This window comes from Propithecus coquereli, unplaced genomic scaffold, assembly GCF_000956105.1.
Source record: "Propithecus coquereli isolate 6110/MARCELLA unplaced genomic scaffold, Pcoq_1.0 Scaffold205, whole genome shotgun sequence".
NCBI lineage: Eukaryota > Metazoa > Chordata > Mammalia > Primates > Indriidae > Propithecus > Propithecus coquereli.
In genome coordinates this window covers 121254-138703 of record NW_012145523.1, presented here as the reverse complement: position 1 = coordinate 138703, position 17450 = coordinate 121254, and the positions used below count along the sequence as shown (strand labels likewise).

At 36.6% G+C, this 17450-nt stretch overlaps 1 protein-coding gene across 1 annotated transcript in view; it reads right to left on the bottom strand.

The window, feature by feature from the left end:
• The window catches only part of ENAH (enabled homolog (Drosophila)), a 72906-nt gene that overhangs the window by 42686 nt on the left and 12770 nt on the right, over positions 1-17450 (bottom strand). Inside the window, exon 2 of the mRNA XM_012644035.1 lies at positions 14389-14566. Within this exon, the coding sequence (XP_012499489.1) occupies positions 14389-14566 (178 nt within the window). The remainder of the gene's footprint in view (positions 1-14388; positions 14567-17450) is intronic.

The following is a 17450-nucleotide window of genomic DNA, read 5'->3' as shown; positions in this document are numbered from 1 at the left end:
TGATAGAGGGTTATAACTGAGAATAACTTAAGAGACAGGAACATAGCACTTTCGAGTGAGTTTCAGGTCCACGCCCAGATAAATGACATTCCAGAGTGTCAGTGGACACAGGACGTGGGCTCCAGTTCACGAGGCAGCTTCACAGGCCCTTGGATCTATCATTTTAAAGTGACTGGGACAAAAAATGTAGGCATGCTATTCACGTTTGGAAGGGTGGTCAACAGGATAGAATAACGTGGTTCTGGAAATTGGAAAAGTGGATCGAAATCAGTAGAATGATATTTTAAGAGGGCCTGCCTTGGCTTTCAAACCAGTTGTGCAGTCGCTGTGAGGGGCCAGGCTTCGCAGCGTTTCGTGTGAAAAGGTGTTTGGAGGGTTTGGTTTTTCTTTCCAGCCACAGCTCTGTACAAACTAACACTGGACGTGGCATTTAAGGAGATTAGTGTAGTCCTTGGGTCATGCTTACAGTAGATGCAGTCCAAGCACAGGAACTAACACATCATCATCGTCATCATCGTCATCATCGTCTTCAAACTTGAGTGCTTCGTTTAGTTCCTAGCAGTGCCTTTTTTTTTTTTTTTTTTTTTTGAGACAGAGTCTCACTGTCTTGCTGGGACTAGAGTGCCGTGGCGTCATCATAGCTCACAGCAACCTCAAACTCCTGGGCTCAAGCGATCCTCCTACCTCAGCCTCCCGAGTAGCTGGGACTACAGGCACACACCACCATGCCCGGCTAATTTTTTTCTATATATTTTCAGCTGTCCGATTAATTTCTTTCTATTTTTGGTAGAGACAGGGTCTCGCTCTTGCTCAGGCTGGTCTCGAACTCCTGAGCTCAAACGATCAGCCGGCCTTGGCCTCCCAGAGTGCTAGGATTACAGGCGTGAGCCACCGGCGCCCAGCCTAAAATATATTTTTTAATAAAAGAAAACTTCTATGTATCTCAGGAGATAGAGCACCATGCATCTATAGCCACACATGAAAAAAATACCATCATAAAGAACTTCCCTTATTTTTTTTTACTCAATCTTAGGCAAAACTGTATACAGATTGGGTTTTTCTACTCCTTCGTTTCTTACAATCCTCTCCCAACTTATGGTCTCAAATGTATTTTATACCCCTCTAAGCAAATATGGAAATGACTGCTAACAGTTGATAAATTGCTGGTAATTTATAAGGCTCACTGGCAATAGTCTTACTGTGTTCCTCAGTCTACTGTCTGTTCAGTAAGTCATTCATATTTACTTGTGGAATGAATGGCTGTCTCTAGCTAAAGAAACTTGAAGAGTCAACTAAAGTTAAGGGGCCTGTTATTTACCAATCCTGCCATATCCTAATGCTTCTAAAGGCAAAAGTAACCCTTGTCCCCACCCACATTCATTTCTCTGCTTCCTAATTCTGACCACAGATCAAGACCTGTCCATCGAATCACCTTACCATGCCCCTACCCTTTGTTACTAAAGGCATTACTAAGTATACGCTCAGAGAAGGCACCACATTCCAGAAGTATTGTGTTAACAAACACGATTAGCTTATTAGAATGTTTGCTAACTCTCTGATCAGTGCTCTTACCTATTCAGTTACAAAAACTAGAAATATAGGATTTTCCTCACCCCTTCCTGCTCTTTTACTCCTATTTAACCAATTTACAGGTCCTGTCAATGCAACTTCCTAATTTCTTTCTCCAAACTATCTCCATTGCCACTGTTCTTGTTGCATGATCTCTTATTTAGTAGTGTTCAAAACGGGCTACAAATATCCCAGAAGTTTAATATATATCAAGGCAGGGAAGAAAACAGTAGCACTTCTATTTGTTAATTTTACTCATCATTTTTACTTTTTTTCCCCTAATATATGTAATATGTCAACACCAAAGTGTGTGTATGCATGTGTGTGTAGATACATATATGAAAACAATAAACACAGGAATTAGGGGGTATGCTGAAAAAGTGAGAGACCATCAGCCTAGACCATTACAATAGCATCACCTAATTAAACTGTCCATTCTAATCTTATTTTCTGTCCCCTATGCCATAGCAGCTACTGATACCTTAATAACTAACCAGATCAAACCATTCCCCTTAGTAAAATCTCTTCCACTACTTCTCATTGCTTTAAGATAAATATCAAAATCCAGTGCTTTCTCCCCACGATGTGAACGCTGCCTATCTCACCCAATACATGCCTTGTTGCTCTCCGTGCTCCAGGTACGCCGGTCTCAATTTCTTAGATGTTCTATATGATCCTCCCTCTGGGGGGCCTTTGCTACATGTGCACATGCCTTCTGCCTCTGATACTCTTCTCCTGGCTAACTGGTGTGCTTCTATTTACTGTACCAACTAGACATTTCTGACAGTCAATACTCAATTAGAGTTACTATTAGTCCCCAGACACCTAAGATAATAACTAAGTTACTTCTCCTTCACTAGAAATTTTTCCCTCAAGTTTTATTATATATGCTTTTTTCCTATTAGCCACTTCAAAAGATTTGAAAGGAGGTAAGCATAAATATAAAATTAGGTAATATCAAATTTTTTAGGAAATATGAAAAATCTACCTGAAGACTTAGGAGAAAAGCTTTAGTACAATATTAAAATTAGGCAAAGAGGTCTAAACTTATATTTGGGTAAGAAAGGAAGTTTGTTTTGGTTTCTTTTATTATAGATGGGAGTGGGCAACAGAGAGAAAACAGACCTACAACATTGAAGTTTGGGGGTAAAATGATAAATTTATCCAACTCCACAGGCAATGGCAGGCGCATTCAATGATGTGGTATATCATTTTAAGGAAACACACAATTGTGTTCCCTTATCTGCATGTAAAGAACTCAATCTCCTTTAACTAAGAAAAAAGTTTTTATTCTAAAAGAATAAAACAGACTTTCAAGACCACGTCTGTTTTTTCCTACTTTTGTAAGAGAAAAAACAATTAAGAGAAACACAAAAGGCGCTGTTTCTAATACTCTAATACTTTTAGGGGTGGAAAAAATGAAGGAAATGGAAGTAGGGTGATTCCGGACATGAAAATGGAACTTGGGGACTAAGAGAATAAATCTCAGAGAGTTCACCATTTGGCCAAGCATTCGTCTCTATTTACATTGAATCTGGCACAGAAAATCTGCTTTACATAATTTACCAAGTTTTAAAATGTTGATTTTTTTTTTGAGTAAAGAATTGAGAAAGGCTTTTTGCTTTGATTTTAATCACTTTGCCTTAAAAATTCTTAAGATTCAGTTATAACTTTATACCACACTCATACAACTTTAAAACAAGAGCCAATTACAACTTTGAAAGCATGCCTAGATACATGAATACATGCCTTTTACTAAGATTTGCTTTTCAAAATGGCACGCACAATAAATGCCACAAGATGTATAAACCTTGAAAACATTATGCCAAATGAATGAAGCCAGTCGAAAAAGACCGCATCTTGTCTGATTCCATCTGTATGAAATGTCCAGAACAGGCAAATCTTCAGCAACGGAAATGAGATTAGCAGTTGCCAGATGCTAGGGGGTATGGAGGAAGTGGGGGTGGGGTGGGGGTGAGGTAATGACCTAAGGTTATGGCATTCTTTTTGGTATGATGAAAATGTTTTAAAATTGTGATGGCTGTACAACCCTGTGAACCCCTAAACCAGTTGAATGTATGCTTTTAAACAGATAAAGTGTATGATATGTGAAGTAAAGCTCAATAGTTGTTACAGAAATAAAAAGTGCCATGCTGTGCATGTGTTCTTCATCTCACAATTGTTTGTAACACAACGTTTAAAAATATCCCAATAGGCCGGGCTGATGGCTGACACCTGTAATCCTAGCACTCTGGGAGGCCGAGGTGGGTGGATCGTTTGAGCTCAGGAGTTCGAGACCAGCACAAGCAAGAGCGAGACGCCGTCTCTACTAAAAATAGAAAGCAATTAGCTGGACAACTAAATATATATATATATATAAATTAGCCAGGCATGGTGGCACATGTCTGTAGTCCCAGCTACTTGGGAGGCTGAGGCAGAAGGATCGCTTGAGCCCAGGAGTTTGAGGTTGCTGTGAGCTAGGCTGACGCCATGGCACTCACTCTAGCCCGGGCAACAAAGCGAGACTCTGTCTCAAAAAAAAAAAAAAAAAAAAGATCCCAATGCCTATCACTTTTCATTATGAAAAATATTAAAGGTGATTATCTCTGGATGGTGGGGTTTTAGGTATTTTTATCATCCTATTTATGCTTTTTTGTACTGCTCAAATTTTTATAAGCAGCACACGACTTTACAATCACAAAAACATACTTATTTTCACTTGAAAAACAAAATGCCATGCTGGAAATTAGAGTTCTACTAACAAGAGTGGTTCTTGTCAGACAGAGCTCTAACTGGCTCTAGTTTTTGACAAGAGAATTGGATGTTAACAAAGAATGCAGTGAATCCATTAACAACACCAATGCAACCCCAAACATCTAGGACTGCAGAGCCTGGACCTGAATACCCTTCCCAAACACCAGCACTGGTCTGGGGAGAGTACACAGCAGCTCCTCTGCCATCCTGTTTTCAGCAGAAATCAAAACCAAAGGCATTTCTTAGGTCACAATTCTCTTGAGTACACATCCATTCAGATGTTTCATCAAAAACCAGGACTGTCCTAGTTAAACCAGGACAGTAGTCTCCTTTTCCGTGGAAACCTTACTGCCCTTGCCCTTCCCCCTCTCTCTACACAATAATTCATGATACTTCAAGAAGTTGCTTACCAAAAAGCAACCTCTATCTAAAATGACACAGGACAACTAATATCTAAATGAGAAATCTAAATGACATTTACTTTTGGGAAATTCAAAAATACATGAAAATTTTATTAAAAGAATAGTTTTGTTGAATACAAAAAAATTTTTAAAAAGTGAGTTTACCACACATGGGATTTTTTTTTAAGAGACCAGGTCTCTCTTCTGTTACCCAGGCTGGAGTACAGTGGTGCAATCACAGCTCACTGCAGCCTCAAACTCCTGGGCTCAAGCAATCCTCCTGCCTCATATGTACACCACCACAACCAGCTAATTTTATTTTTTGTAGAGATGGGGGTCTTACTATGTTGCCTAGACCGGTCTTGAACCCTTGGCCTCAAATGATTCTTCCAAAGTGCTGGGATTACAGGTGTGAACTACCACGCCCAGCCTAAATTAAACATTTTTAAAAGCAAGGGAGAGGCCTGGTCCACAGCCACTTCCCAGAGTGAAGAAAATCAGGTGGAGGCCAAGTTGTTCCCCTAGGCCTTACCCTTACCACAAGAACCACGAGAAGACAGCACAAGAGTGATGTTACCAGGAGGGTTGTCTTTAAGAAGACAATCTGGCCACCTCCCCTCTGGCAACAATCTTATATCAAACTTGTTTTTAAGCAAGTCAAAACTCAGCAAGGCAGCTGCAGGGACCATATCATCACTATGCACACGAAGAAGAAATACACAAGAAATTCTGGTGGAAAGTTTTAAATAACACTGAATTGAATTCCTACTTTATGAATTAAAGAGTAAATTTTGGCAAAGAAATAATTGCTAGGCTAATCGACAATGTAGAAATATCACAGAACCCTGAAAACCTAGCTCTTGTCAAGGATATGAAATTTGAAAACAAAAATGTATTATACAAACTGAGGCAAAAGTACTACTTAAGACAAAAGAGATATAATTCAAGTAGATTTCCCAAAAGAATAGTATTCCTTTGGAGCAGTAAAATAGTTCTGGCTTCCTAAGAACTAAGTTACAGATACTTAAACATCTATTGATGTAAATAATATTATAATTATTACTGCGTGTGTGTGTGTGTGTGTGTGTGTGTGTGTACTTGAAAGCTGTTTATATATCATATCTTAGTCTACATTAAGGGGAGTGTAGGCTACATTATGAAAAAAAAAAAAAGTATATCTTTTAGCCTGCTGAAAAAGATAGTTCAAATAATTTGATGTTTATGCATGAATGAAATCTGCTAGTAAGTGCCACTATATGAGCACTGTCACTAACTCTGGCCCTGACAAATTTATTTATATAGCCCAGAAATTAACAGTTAAGTGTTTTGAAAAAAGTAAGGCAGAAAAAGATGTATACTACAAGTCCTATCGTACTGAAAGAAGAAAAGGAGGTGCAAGGGCCTGGATGCAGGAGAGAATATGTTTAGTTCATGTAGAGCATGTTGTCTTCCCTCCCGTAGGAGCAGAAGTAGTTCCTGCAATTCATTTCTTACCATCCATAGACAACAAGTTAGATTCTATTAAATTAAGGCCTCTCTTTATCCTGTTTAAAGATGAAAACGTTCTATACAGAAGTATCAGAATTTTTGATACTTTTTGATACACTGTTTAACTAACATCCAGTGAAATGCTTAATTTATGGACAACAAATAATAATTTATAAATACAGATAAAGCAATTTTGTATAAATTACTATTCTCACGCAGGAAAGCAGGCAAATAATCACAGACAACATCATCAGGTCACTGTGGCACCATTAATTAACTGTCGAGAGTATTGTAAAATAAGCCTGGGAAAATTGAACTCACCAGCTAGATTGCATCAGACAATATTGATACACTATAAGGACTGTAAGGTGCCCAACTGCCAGAGAAGCAGAGAAACAAGAATGCAAGATAGACAGAAATAGTGTCCGTATGACAACAAACTTCGAGCTAAAATAACTTTTCGTAAGATATGAAACCCGTATTTCTCACAAAAATAGTATCTGACTCTTTTAGTCATTTAAACATTCCCACTTTGGAGCAGGACAAGACATCTTAAGTCCCATAACATAAAAACTAAAGCCATGCTCATGAAAATTGAGACTTGAGTTATGATCAAACTAAAGCAACTTTCCAAAACAGCTAATGAACGTGAACTTAAGTCATAGAAGTAAATGTTTTAAAATAATCTATTATAATTATTATAAATAACATGTATTATATGTATATAATTTGCATATTATAAATAACATAATGTGAAAAATCACAAAATGAAAAGTCACAAATATACTGACTCACTAGAAACCAGAGAACCTGAATTTTTAAGAGGAAGAGCTAAAAACAGCAACAATGGTTACTGCTGCTGGATAGATGGTGGTTACAAACCTAAATTGCTGAGCAATTTTATACATAAAGCATGAAAAAAAAAAAAAAAAGCCACCAGACCTATATTGATAGCCGGTGATGATGAGAGGAATCAGGAATAATCTTTGCCCACTTCTGTGACTTGCAAAATCCCACTTTTTGCCAGTTCCCCAAGATTTCTTCTTCATGGGGAAGAGAGGAGATGAAATACAGAAAGAGAAACAATTTTAAAAGACAGAAAAGAAAGGATTCTCTGTGACAGGCAAAGCTAGGCATGTCTACCTATACTAAAGAGAAAGAAAATATAGAATAATCAATTCCCATCTGATAACAAACTTCAAGGTTTCTTTGCTAAGCTGTCTGGAAAAGATAAAAAGACAATACAAATTCTGTTCCTGGTCAATAGCTCTCCCTGATAAATTATGACAGTAGTTTTCAAAGGTTTTTGTCTTGGGAACCACTTATACTCCTAAAAATTATTAAAGACCCTAGAGAGCTAGCTATTTATGTGAATTTTATCTATCATTCACTGTATTAAATAACTAAATTTTAATTTTTCATAATTCATTTAAATAATTAAAAAGCTGTTACATTTAAAATAACATTTTAATGAAAAATAATTATTTTCTCAAACAAAAAAAATTAGTGATTACAATGACATGGTTTTACATGTTTACAAATCTCTTTAGTGTTTGTTTTAATAGAAGACAAATGGGTTATTTCATTTGCTTTTGCATTTAACATGTTGTGGTATGCTTGTATTATCCCTCTTGCTCAAAAACTTATACTAAATCTCTATCGCTCATAGCTCTCAAAGGCCTTTCTGATCAGAATTACCTTTCTGAATTTATTCCCACCAGGCAAAACAACTCCCTGCTCTACAAACACCTCATTTCTTCCCACTTTTTACACTTGTATGCTATTCCCCAGGCCTGAAATGCCTTTCCTCCTCATCTTCCCATGTTTACTTTTTAACCATCTTTCAAAATCGAGCTCAAAAAGTCATCTTGTCATTAACATGTTCCCCAATTGCTCCACTGAGAAGAAAACTCATTCCCTTCTTAAACCCATATGGTATTTTATTTGTCCTCGGATATGATTTCTCTCTCTTGTATTATGGTTGGGTCTTATTAATATCTCCCCTATAGGAGTAAAATATCCTTAAGAACAAGATTTGTGTCTAATTTGCCCTTGCATACAGACGCACTCAAATGATGAATGAAGCTGAGTGTGGTGGTAATCCCAGCACTTCGGAAGGCTGAAGCAGGAGGATTATCTGAGGCCAGAAATTGGAGACCAGCCTGAGCAACAGGGCGGGACCCCTATCTCTATAAAAATTTGTATTTAAAAATTAGCCTGGTGTGGTGGTGCATACCTGTAGTCGCAGCTACCTGGGAGACTGAGGCAGGATAATCGACTGAGCCCAGGAGTTTGAGGTTGCAGTGAGCTATGATGACACCACTGCACTCCAGCCCAAAGACGACAGAGTGAGACCCTGTCTCAAAAAAAAAATATCTTTGAAGATCTTCAGTTGAAAGGCAGATACATACAGTAAAAAGAAATGGTCTAAAGGCTGGAGACCCAATCCTCTTTGTGCCTCCACCTTTCTGTGTATGTGTGACCTCAGGCAAGTCCCATCTTTCCATATCAATCTCCCTAACTGGAGACTGGGAGTGACAATAGACACATTCACCTCAAATTATTGTGAATTTATAAATGGGGAAGACAATGGAAGAATGAAACAGGACATGACAGCACCTACAAAAAGACTCTCACAACCACCCAATCCCCAAACCGGTTACTCGTTTAATCCTGGTAAGCAGCTATGCTTTTTATCTGTTTCAAAATGTTCCTTCTCTAACAAGATTAGTTGGTTTAAGAAGGCTAAAAGTAAAAAGCACTGTCCAAGATTATCTTTGGGATAGTTTCCAGGTCCAAATTTGTATGATTTTATGAAAGCGTTAATAAAGTGCCCCAAATGTAATCAGTATGTCCAGAATCTTTTTTTTTTTTGGACACAGGGTCTTGCTCTGTCCCCTGGGCTGGAGTGCAGTGGCGTCATCATAGCTCACTGCAACCTCAGACTCCTGGGCTCAAGCAGTTCTCATGCCTCAGCCTCCCAAGTAGCTGGAACTACAGGAGCAAGCCACCACATCCAGCTAATTTTTTTATTTTTTATAGACTCGGGTCTCTTTCTTGCTCAGGCTGGTCTCACACTGGCCTCAAGCGATCCTCCTGCCTCGCCTGTAATCCAAGCACTGCCCAAAGTGCTAGGATTACGGGCGTGAGCCACTGAGCCCCTTCCAGTACCAAATTCGTCATCCACTGCGCAGTATTTCCCCTAAAGCAGCTCCTCACCATCTTCCTCTCCGTCTCAGGTTAACAGTACCAACTTTATCAGTGGTCCAAACTCATACAACTGGTCATTATCTTAAAACATCATTCTCTCCTTCTTGGCCTGCCCATTACATTTTACTGACAGAGTAGAAAGACACTGAATTCTAAAATTAGATCTTGGTACAAATGCCTCTAATGCCATTGTCTAGCTGTGGGCCCTTGGGCCAGTCCAGGACCTCCTAGGAGCCCTAGTCACATCTCTAAAACAAGGATAATACCACCCATCTTGTAGGGTTCTTATAAAGATTATCAGTAATGTCTATGCCAGATTAAGACTGGACACACAGCAGGTGACCAACAGATTATTCTTGTCTCAGAACTGCTTTAAGGACTAAATGAAGACAGAGACAGAAGGCTAGAGTACTAGCAGGTACAGCAGGCACCTTTAAATAAAAGCTGGTGGTGATCTTCTCTTCACTCTGCTCCTTCTCTCTACTGTGTCACTTCAGGCCTCAGCTTTCTCACAATCACAACAGTGTCCTGAACTGATGTTCTTGGTTGTAACCATATGCTCACCAATACATCACACTTGTCCTAAAACACAAACCTGATAATAATTTATTTAGCATCCTTCAGTGGCTCTTCACCACCTACGTGATAAAAGGCATACCCTACAGCAGGAACACCAGGCCCTGCCCAACCTCGCCAGTCTTATCTCCTGGGACTCCTCCCAAGCCCATATAAATTCTCAGGTCCAAGCCACAACATGGCCTATTTGTTGTTTCCCAACTGCTCCATGCTCTCATGCCTCCAAACCTATCTAGAATGTTCTTCTATCACTGATGAGGCCTCCTCATTCAAAGCACAGCTGAAATATCATCTTCTCTTCAGAGCTTTCCCTGACCCTAGAATTCTCTTTGCTATTCCAAAGGTCTTTTTCTTCATACTACATTCACAAACTGCATCCTAATTTTGCTGGCCTGTTTCTAGTAGCTTCAGCTCAACTGTGAAATCCTGGAAGGGAAGGGACAGGCTTTATCATGTTAGTACCACTCCCAGTGCCTATGCACAAAACATGTTTATTTGGAGGTATTTTTGTGATGAAAGCTTAATTATCAGCCATCTGGAAAAATGAAAAATTAAACTGTCACTCTAAACAAAGTATGTCTAGAAACAGTTTTTGAGATTTTTTTAATCTAATTAATTACAAAACATATCATGAAGAGATTTTAAAATGCTGAAATAAAGCTTGTGCAAATGCTTATATTGGAAGGTATGTCGGGCCAAATTATCATTAAGAAAAAAATGAATGGAATCTGTTTATTATAAAATCTGAAGAAAATTTCAACCATAAGGAGATATCTTTGACTATGTTCCCATTTTCAACAGATAAAACATAAAATCGAGCAAAAGCTGTCTTTTTGTTAATGGTAAAATATTTTGAGGCTTTCCTTTTGGGAAAGGGTGCTTGATCTTGGTTCAGTAGAACAAAAGCTTGGCTATGCATATCACTTTTTTTTAATTCATTTTAAAAATTATTTCCTATTTTCAAATGATTTAAACCTTTTACAAAATAAAACATTGTGCAAATTTACCTCCACCAATCATCACAAAAACTTTGTAGTTTATATAATTAACCCATAACAATTACCTACAAAAATCTATAAATGTGTTTGATAAATTAATATAGAAATGAAAAATATGTTTGGATAATATACTCGTTTATAACTGAGTCCATTTCCATTAGAAAAAGGAAAAGATACACTGTAGCATTTGGTATAAAGGGAAGAGCACTAATTCAACTTTTTCAAAAATGTTAGAACATGTGGTTTGTTTTTTTTTTAATTCCAAATATAACTCACTGTATTTAGCACCTCCTGTACTTTCCAGTATATTAGATAATTGCACACCAAGTTAAAAACAAAATAAAGGAAAACATTCCCGCCATCCACCCTTTTCTTAAGAAAAAGGAAATATTAAACACACACACAGAGCACCTTCTAAAGGTCAGCATGACTATCCCCCCAAAAAGCTATTTTTTCTTAAGAAATTAGAGAATTTAGGGGACTTAGGGGACAGGGAGGAAAGGAGAATTGTGTGATTATTGCTTTTGGCAAGAAAGATGAGTTAGTAATATTCGAATCCAGCTTTTGAGAATCACACAGGTGCCTTAGTTGCTGTGGGTCCTGACCTTCACACCAATCAGTGAAGCTCTGTTTTTTTGTCAGTTTATCCACTGAGCTTATGTGCATTTGAACAAGTGTCCATACCTTTAAAAAGTCTGAAAATCACTGAGAAGGATTAACCAATAATGACAATGGATAATATTGACATTAACACCTAAATAAACAAAAATGTAAATAGAAATGTTCAATATGGAAAAATGGTTTTAAAACATGGTAAAACATTAAGAGGCAAGACTGTTATCTGTAGTTGCTTTACCTTTATGAATAAGTTTGTTCTTTTGCTTCTGATCAGAGTTTTATTGGGCCATTCATTTGGGGGAGGGACACACAAGTCAAGCTTTTTTAGCTTGGTTTTGGCAGAAAGACAGTAGATGATTCCAGCAAGGAATTGGCTATGAACCCAAATCGAACAGCTTTGGCAGGGCATATGATCAAGCTGAGTGGCGACATTATTGGGTATGTTTGTTTAGATGGATGGGAGGAGGGCCCACATAATAATACTGGGGTAGGGTACATACCTATTCTACTTTGTGGATATGCATAAGAAATTATATCCCTTCCTAAGAGCACTCCTAATTCTTAACATCTACCCCCCACCATGCTTCCACTTCCAAATCAATTAATGCCATAAAAAAATCACAAATTAGTGCTTAACTACAGTAATTTGTAAAAAGTCATTTCCTAAATAAATCAGACTATGCAGAACATTAACCAGTTTATATGCTTTGTTTTCCATGATGAAAAAACTACAGAACCAAAAGCTTCTTTGCCAAAGACTTGGTCCACGATACGAGGAGACAGCTGAGATGGATCAAATTCCTCCACCATTATCTCTCTTTCCTCAGCCCACGGTATTAGTGTTTGATATCGTGACAAAAGAAGAGAATAAAGTATCAAAATCATCTAAGAAGAATCCTATTAGTTTTTTTGCCGCACTAAAATGCTTATGTAGCTAGTGAAATGATGGGCGATTTTCACATTTGCCAAATTTTCTATATGGTGGAATGTCGTTTCTTAATGCTCTCTCTACATTAAGACTCATTAATGCCAAAAGATCCAAGATCAGAAAAAAAATTAATTAGCATTTGCATTTTGAAAGCAAACTATATGACTACTCACTGATAAAAACAATCCTTCCTATTTGGTTTAAAAATATCAATGACAAGATGAACAATTTTAAATAAGTAACATTTAGTTTCTAATATAAGTTCCTAATATCAGTAATATTTAGTCCCTAATATCACTGGATACTCTTTTGAAGGTTTAAAATTACAAATAATGCTAGTTTGTCCCAAACATGGATGGGGAAGCCAATGTTGTCATACATACACTCTCCAAATTTTGGTCCCTTAATTATTTATTATGTAATTGACCTATCTAAAAGATATTAAGAGTCACAATTCTACCTTCTCTATGGTAAAACTACAGTGAACAAAAAGCAATTCTATACCTATAACAGAATGCCGAAAAAATACTGGTGCCTGCAAGAGCAGTACGAAGACTTAAAGAAATGACCTACATACAAGACTGCACAGACTTTCCTACGGTATTTTCTGTACTTAGAGACAAAGTAGGAGAAGTTCCAGTGGTTTACTTTTCAAAACAGATAAAAGGTAACAACTACGTACAAGTTATTTATAGGTATTAATTTCCTCAAAAGAAGAACTAATAAAAACATCCACAGGCATAACAACTTAAGTTTCTGCAAGATCCCAAAATGTCTTCTTGCTCTGAAATTCATAATTGAAACAGCCTAACACATGAGCTAGATGCTTCAATCCTTTTTAGAATAAAGCAAGGTATAATTATAATTTAACATATTTATAACAAATTTTGCAATTCTAGACCTTCAACAAACTATCAAAATTTCATCTGACTATAACTCCTTCCTCTTAAAATATATAAATAAATCCTGTTTTTAGCACATTTCTATCATTAAAATCATTACTAAATACACACATAGGCAACAGTAACCATATTTGTATTGTTTTTTAGATAACATTTATTTTCTGATTATAAAATCTTTCTCTTCAAAGAAATAAACACATTGGTGTATTTCTTTTTTTTTAAACCAAGACAAAACTGAGCTCATTCCCGACACATATACAAGTTTTAAATCCTGGGGTTTTTTTTAAGTGGATTATTTCTATATATCAGCCAGGTGCAGTGGCTCACGCCTATAATCCTGGGAGAGGCCGAAGATTGCTTGAGCAATCCTGTGGGAGGCTGAGGCGGGAGGATTGCTTGAGCTCAGGAATTCCAGATCTACCTATCTTTCTAAAAACATGCAGGGTCAGAGGAGATGCAATTCATGCAAGCACCACCAGAGGGCACTCCCAAAATCTTTAAACAACTTTTAGAATCCAATTTTTATCTACTAGGAAGGAGACCTAGTCCTATATAAGGCTCATGGGCTCAGTAGTGGCTTGAAAAATGTGTTTCAGCAAACATAAGTGTTTCTTCACAAAAAGAAAGATGGTAAATAAGCATAATTCCTATGCACTGCATCTTCTCTGGGCCTCATGCCCTTGCAACAAAAGTTGAGTTTCTAGAGCAGGATGAAACACGAATAATTTCAAATGAGAGGGCTGAAAAATTACTAGATTAATTGAACTCATAGGATTATCCTTCTAGATTATACATTTATCAACAGAGGTTCATATTTTTATAGAAAATAACAAAAATTCAAGAATTATTTCAAATATACATATGATTTAAAAGTTGACAAAAAGATTTGCTTTAACATATACATGGCACTTCACTTCAAGACAGGTAAACCACAGACACCTTACCTGTTTCCTGTGAATTTAACACTTCTAAGGCATGCATCATGGCACTTGCGAAGACATTGGCATCCTCTTTGCTGCCAAAGTTGAGACCATACACCTGTCTAGCATCTCGCCACTGGTGGAAGGTCTGTGTAGCTTGATTGTACTTCAACCCTTTAGGAATGGCACAATTTATCACGACCTAAAAGATAACAATTCTTTATAAAGTCAAGCTAATAATTGGCAGAGTCAAGGATGTCAAAAAATCCTGACTGCACATATTCACTCAAACCTGTCCCTAACAGACCCTGGCAAAATGGTTAGACCAATTATCTATCAGTCTGCAGAAATATCAGTCTGACAGAAGTTAATTTGTTGGATGGTCACAAAGGTCTGCCTTAAAATAGTAAATCAGCAAACCAAAAGAAAATCTATATCCCTTATTAAACATCTTAACTTGTTTAAGTACTACCAATACAAAAACATACATAAAACTTAAGTATGTATCTCAGTGAACTTCCCATGTAGCTAATAACCTAACTAAGAAGAAATCAAACATTAACACCAGGACCACCCCAACCCCTGTCCCTTAACTCCTCCTACCTCCCAAAAGGGACTAGCCACACTTGTAATGTCATAAATTACTTTTGCAGGTTTGGTTTTATGTAATTGGAGTTACACAGTATGTATTATAATGTATCCACCCTCTTTCCCTCAAAATTATGTTTATGAGAGCCATGTAGTTGTAGTCTATTCATTTTCATTGCTCTATGGTATTCCTTGTTTATTTACCCATTCTCCCACTAATAAACATTTGGATTCTTTGCAGTTTGGAATATTACAAAATAGTGATGTTATGAACTTTCTACTGAATGTCTTTTAGTTAACACAAGCACACATTTTTGTTGGGTATACACCCAGGAGGGGAATAATCACAGGCCATGGGTATGTTCAACTTTAGCAGAAAACTCCAAGTAGCTTTCCAAATTGGTTCTACCAATTTAGACTTCTACAACAGTATACAACAGGGGCACTATCTCCACATACTATGCAACATTACAATTGGTACTTGTCGGTCTTTATTTTAGCAATTCTAGTGGGTATGAATTCTATATCATTGTGGTTTTAGTTTGCATTTCCCTGATTACTAATGAGGTTTAGTACTTTTTCTAATGAGATTTTAATACTATTTCTACATACTTTTATTGGCTATCTAGATATCTTGTTTTGTGAATACCTGCTTAAATTAAATCTCTTGCCCATTTTTCCTGAGTTGTCCGTCTTTTTCTTCATTGATTTGTAAGAGTCCTTTATATATTCTGAATATGATCCCACTGTTGGTTATCTGTGTTGCAAATATCTTGTGCTATTTCATAACTTGCCTTTTCACTCTTCTGTCTTGATGAATAGAAGATCTTCACTTTCTGTCCAATTAGCAATCTAAATATAGTTACTGTTTTTTGTATCCCGTTTAAGAAAAACTTCTCAATCCCAAGGTCTTGAAAATATTACCCCAATTTTATTATAGAAGCTTTATTGTTTTACCTTTCACGTTTACATCTCCAATCCATCTGGAATTTATTTATGCCTATGGTGTGAGACAGAGTGCAAGTTTCTATTTGTTCCAATATGGCATATCCAGCTGATCCAGCACTGTCTATTAACTGTGCTGCAGGTTTACCTTTTTTAATCAATCAGGTGTCTATATGGCTCTATTTATCCTACTGGTCAATATACCTATCTTTCTGCCAAGTCTTACAATGTCTTAAGTATTGTAGCTTTGTAAGTAGTCTAGATGACCACTAGAATATGTCCTTCTCTTTTGTTCTTCACTATTGCTTTGGCTATTCTTGGCTCTTTATATGCAACTACAATTTGTCAATTTCCACCAAAGAAATTTTTAGGACTTAATTGAGGTTGCACTAAAGCTAACAAATCAATCTGAGAAGAACTGATACCACAAAATTATCCTCTAACTTATGAATATCATATAACATGTTTTTATTTTGACTTCAATGCTTGATAGCTTTCTATACAGGTATCTTGAATACCTTTCATTACATTTGTTAAGTGATAAATTCCTGTTGCTATAAATACTATCATTTTTTAAATTTCATTTTCTAACTGATGAAAACTATTGATTTTTGTATAATGACAATGTACACAGAAACCCTGCTAAACTCATTTATTAATTCTAATGTTATTATCTAATCTATTTATTAATTCTATTCTATTATCCTATTAATCCTAATAATTTACATCCAGGTTTTTTCCCCCTAAATACATAACCATGTCATCTGCAACTGACAGCTTTATTTCTTCTCTTCCAATCCTTGTACAGTTTCTTTTTCATATTGTCATACACTGGCTAGGAATTGCAATATAATGTTGAAAAGAAGTCGTAATTCCAGGTATCTTTGTTTCTTTCCTGATTTTAGAGGGAAGCTTTCTTAATTAAACCATTAAATATGATCTTCATGCATTATTTTTGTAGATACCTCTTATCAGACTGGGGAATTACCTACTCCTTGACAGCTAAGTGTTTTCATCACAATTGGATACTGCATTTTATCAAGTGCTTTTTACCATCTCTTGAGATGACTGTTTGGCTTTTCTCTTTTTATGTGGTAAATTACACTGATAGATTTTCTAATATTGAACCAACCTTATATTCTTATGACAGACTTGGTCCTCACATATTATCAATTTTTATATTACTACATCCCTGGATTTCTGTCTGCTATTGCTATGTTTAGAATTTTTACATCTATACTTATGAGTGAGGTTACTCTGTAATTTCCTCTCTGTTGTATTCATTCCAGGTTTTATGTTGAAGTTATGCTGGACCCAAAATGAACTGGGAACTGATCCTCTGGAACAAATTATGTAATATTAGCATGATTTATTCATTAAAAGTTTGGTTAAAAAAACACCACCACTAGAGCCATCTGAACAAAGAATTGTCTTCTTAATTCTTTTAATTATGGTATTAATTTTGTTCAAAGTAATAAAACTCTTCAGATTTTCTGTTTTTTCTCACCAGTTTTGGCAAGTTGTGTTTTCCTAGGAATTTGTACATTTGATCT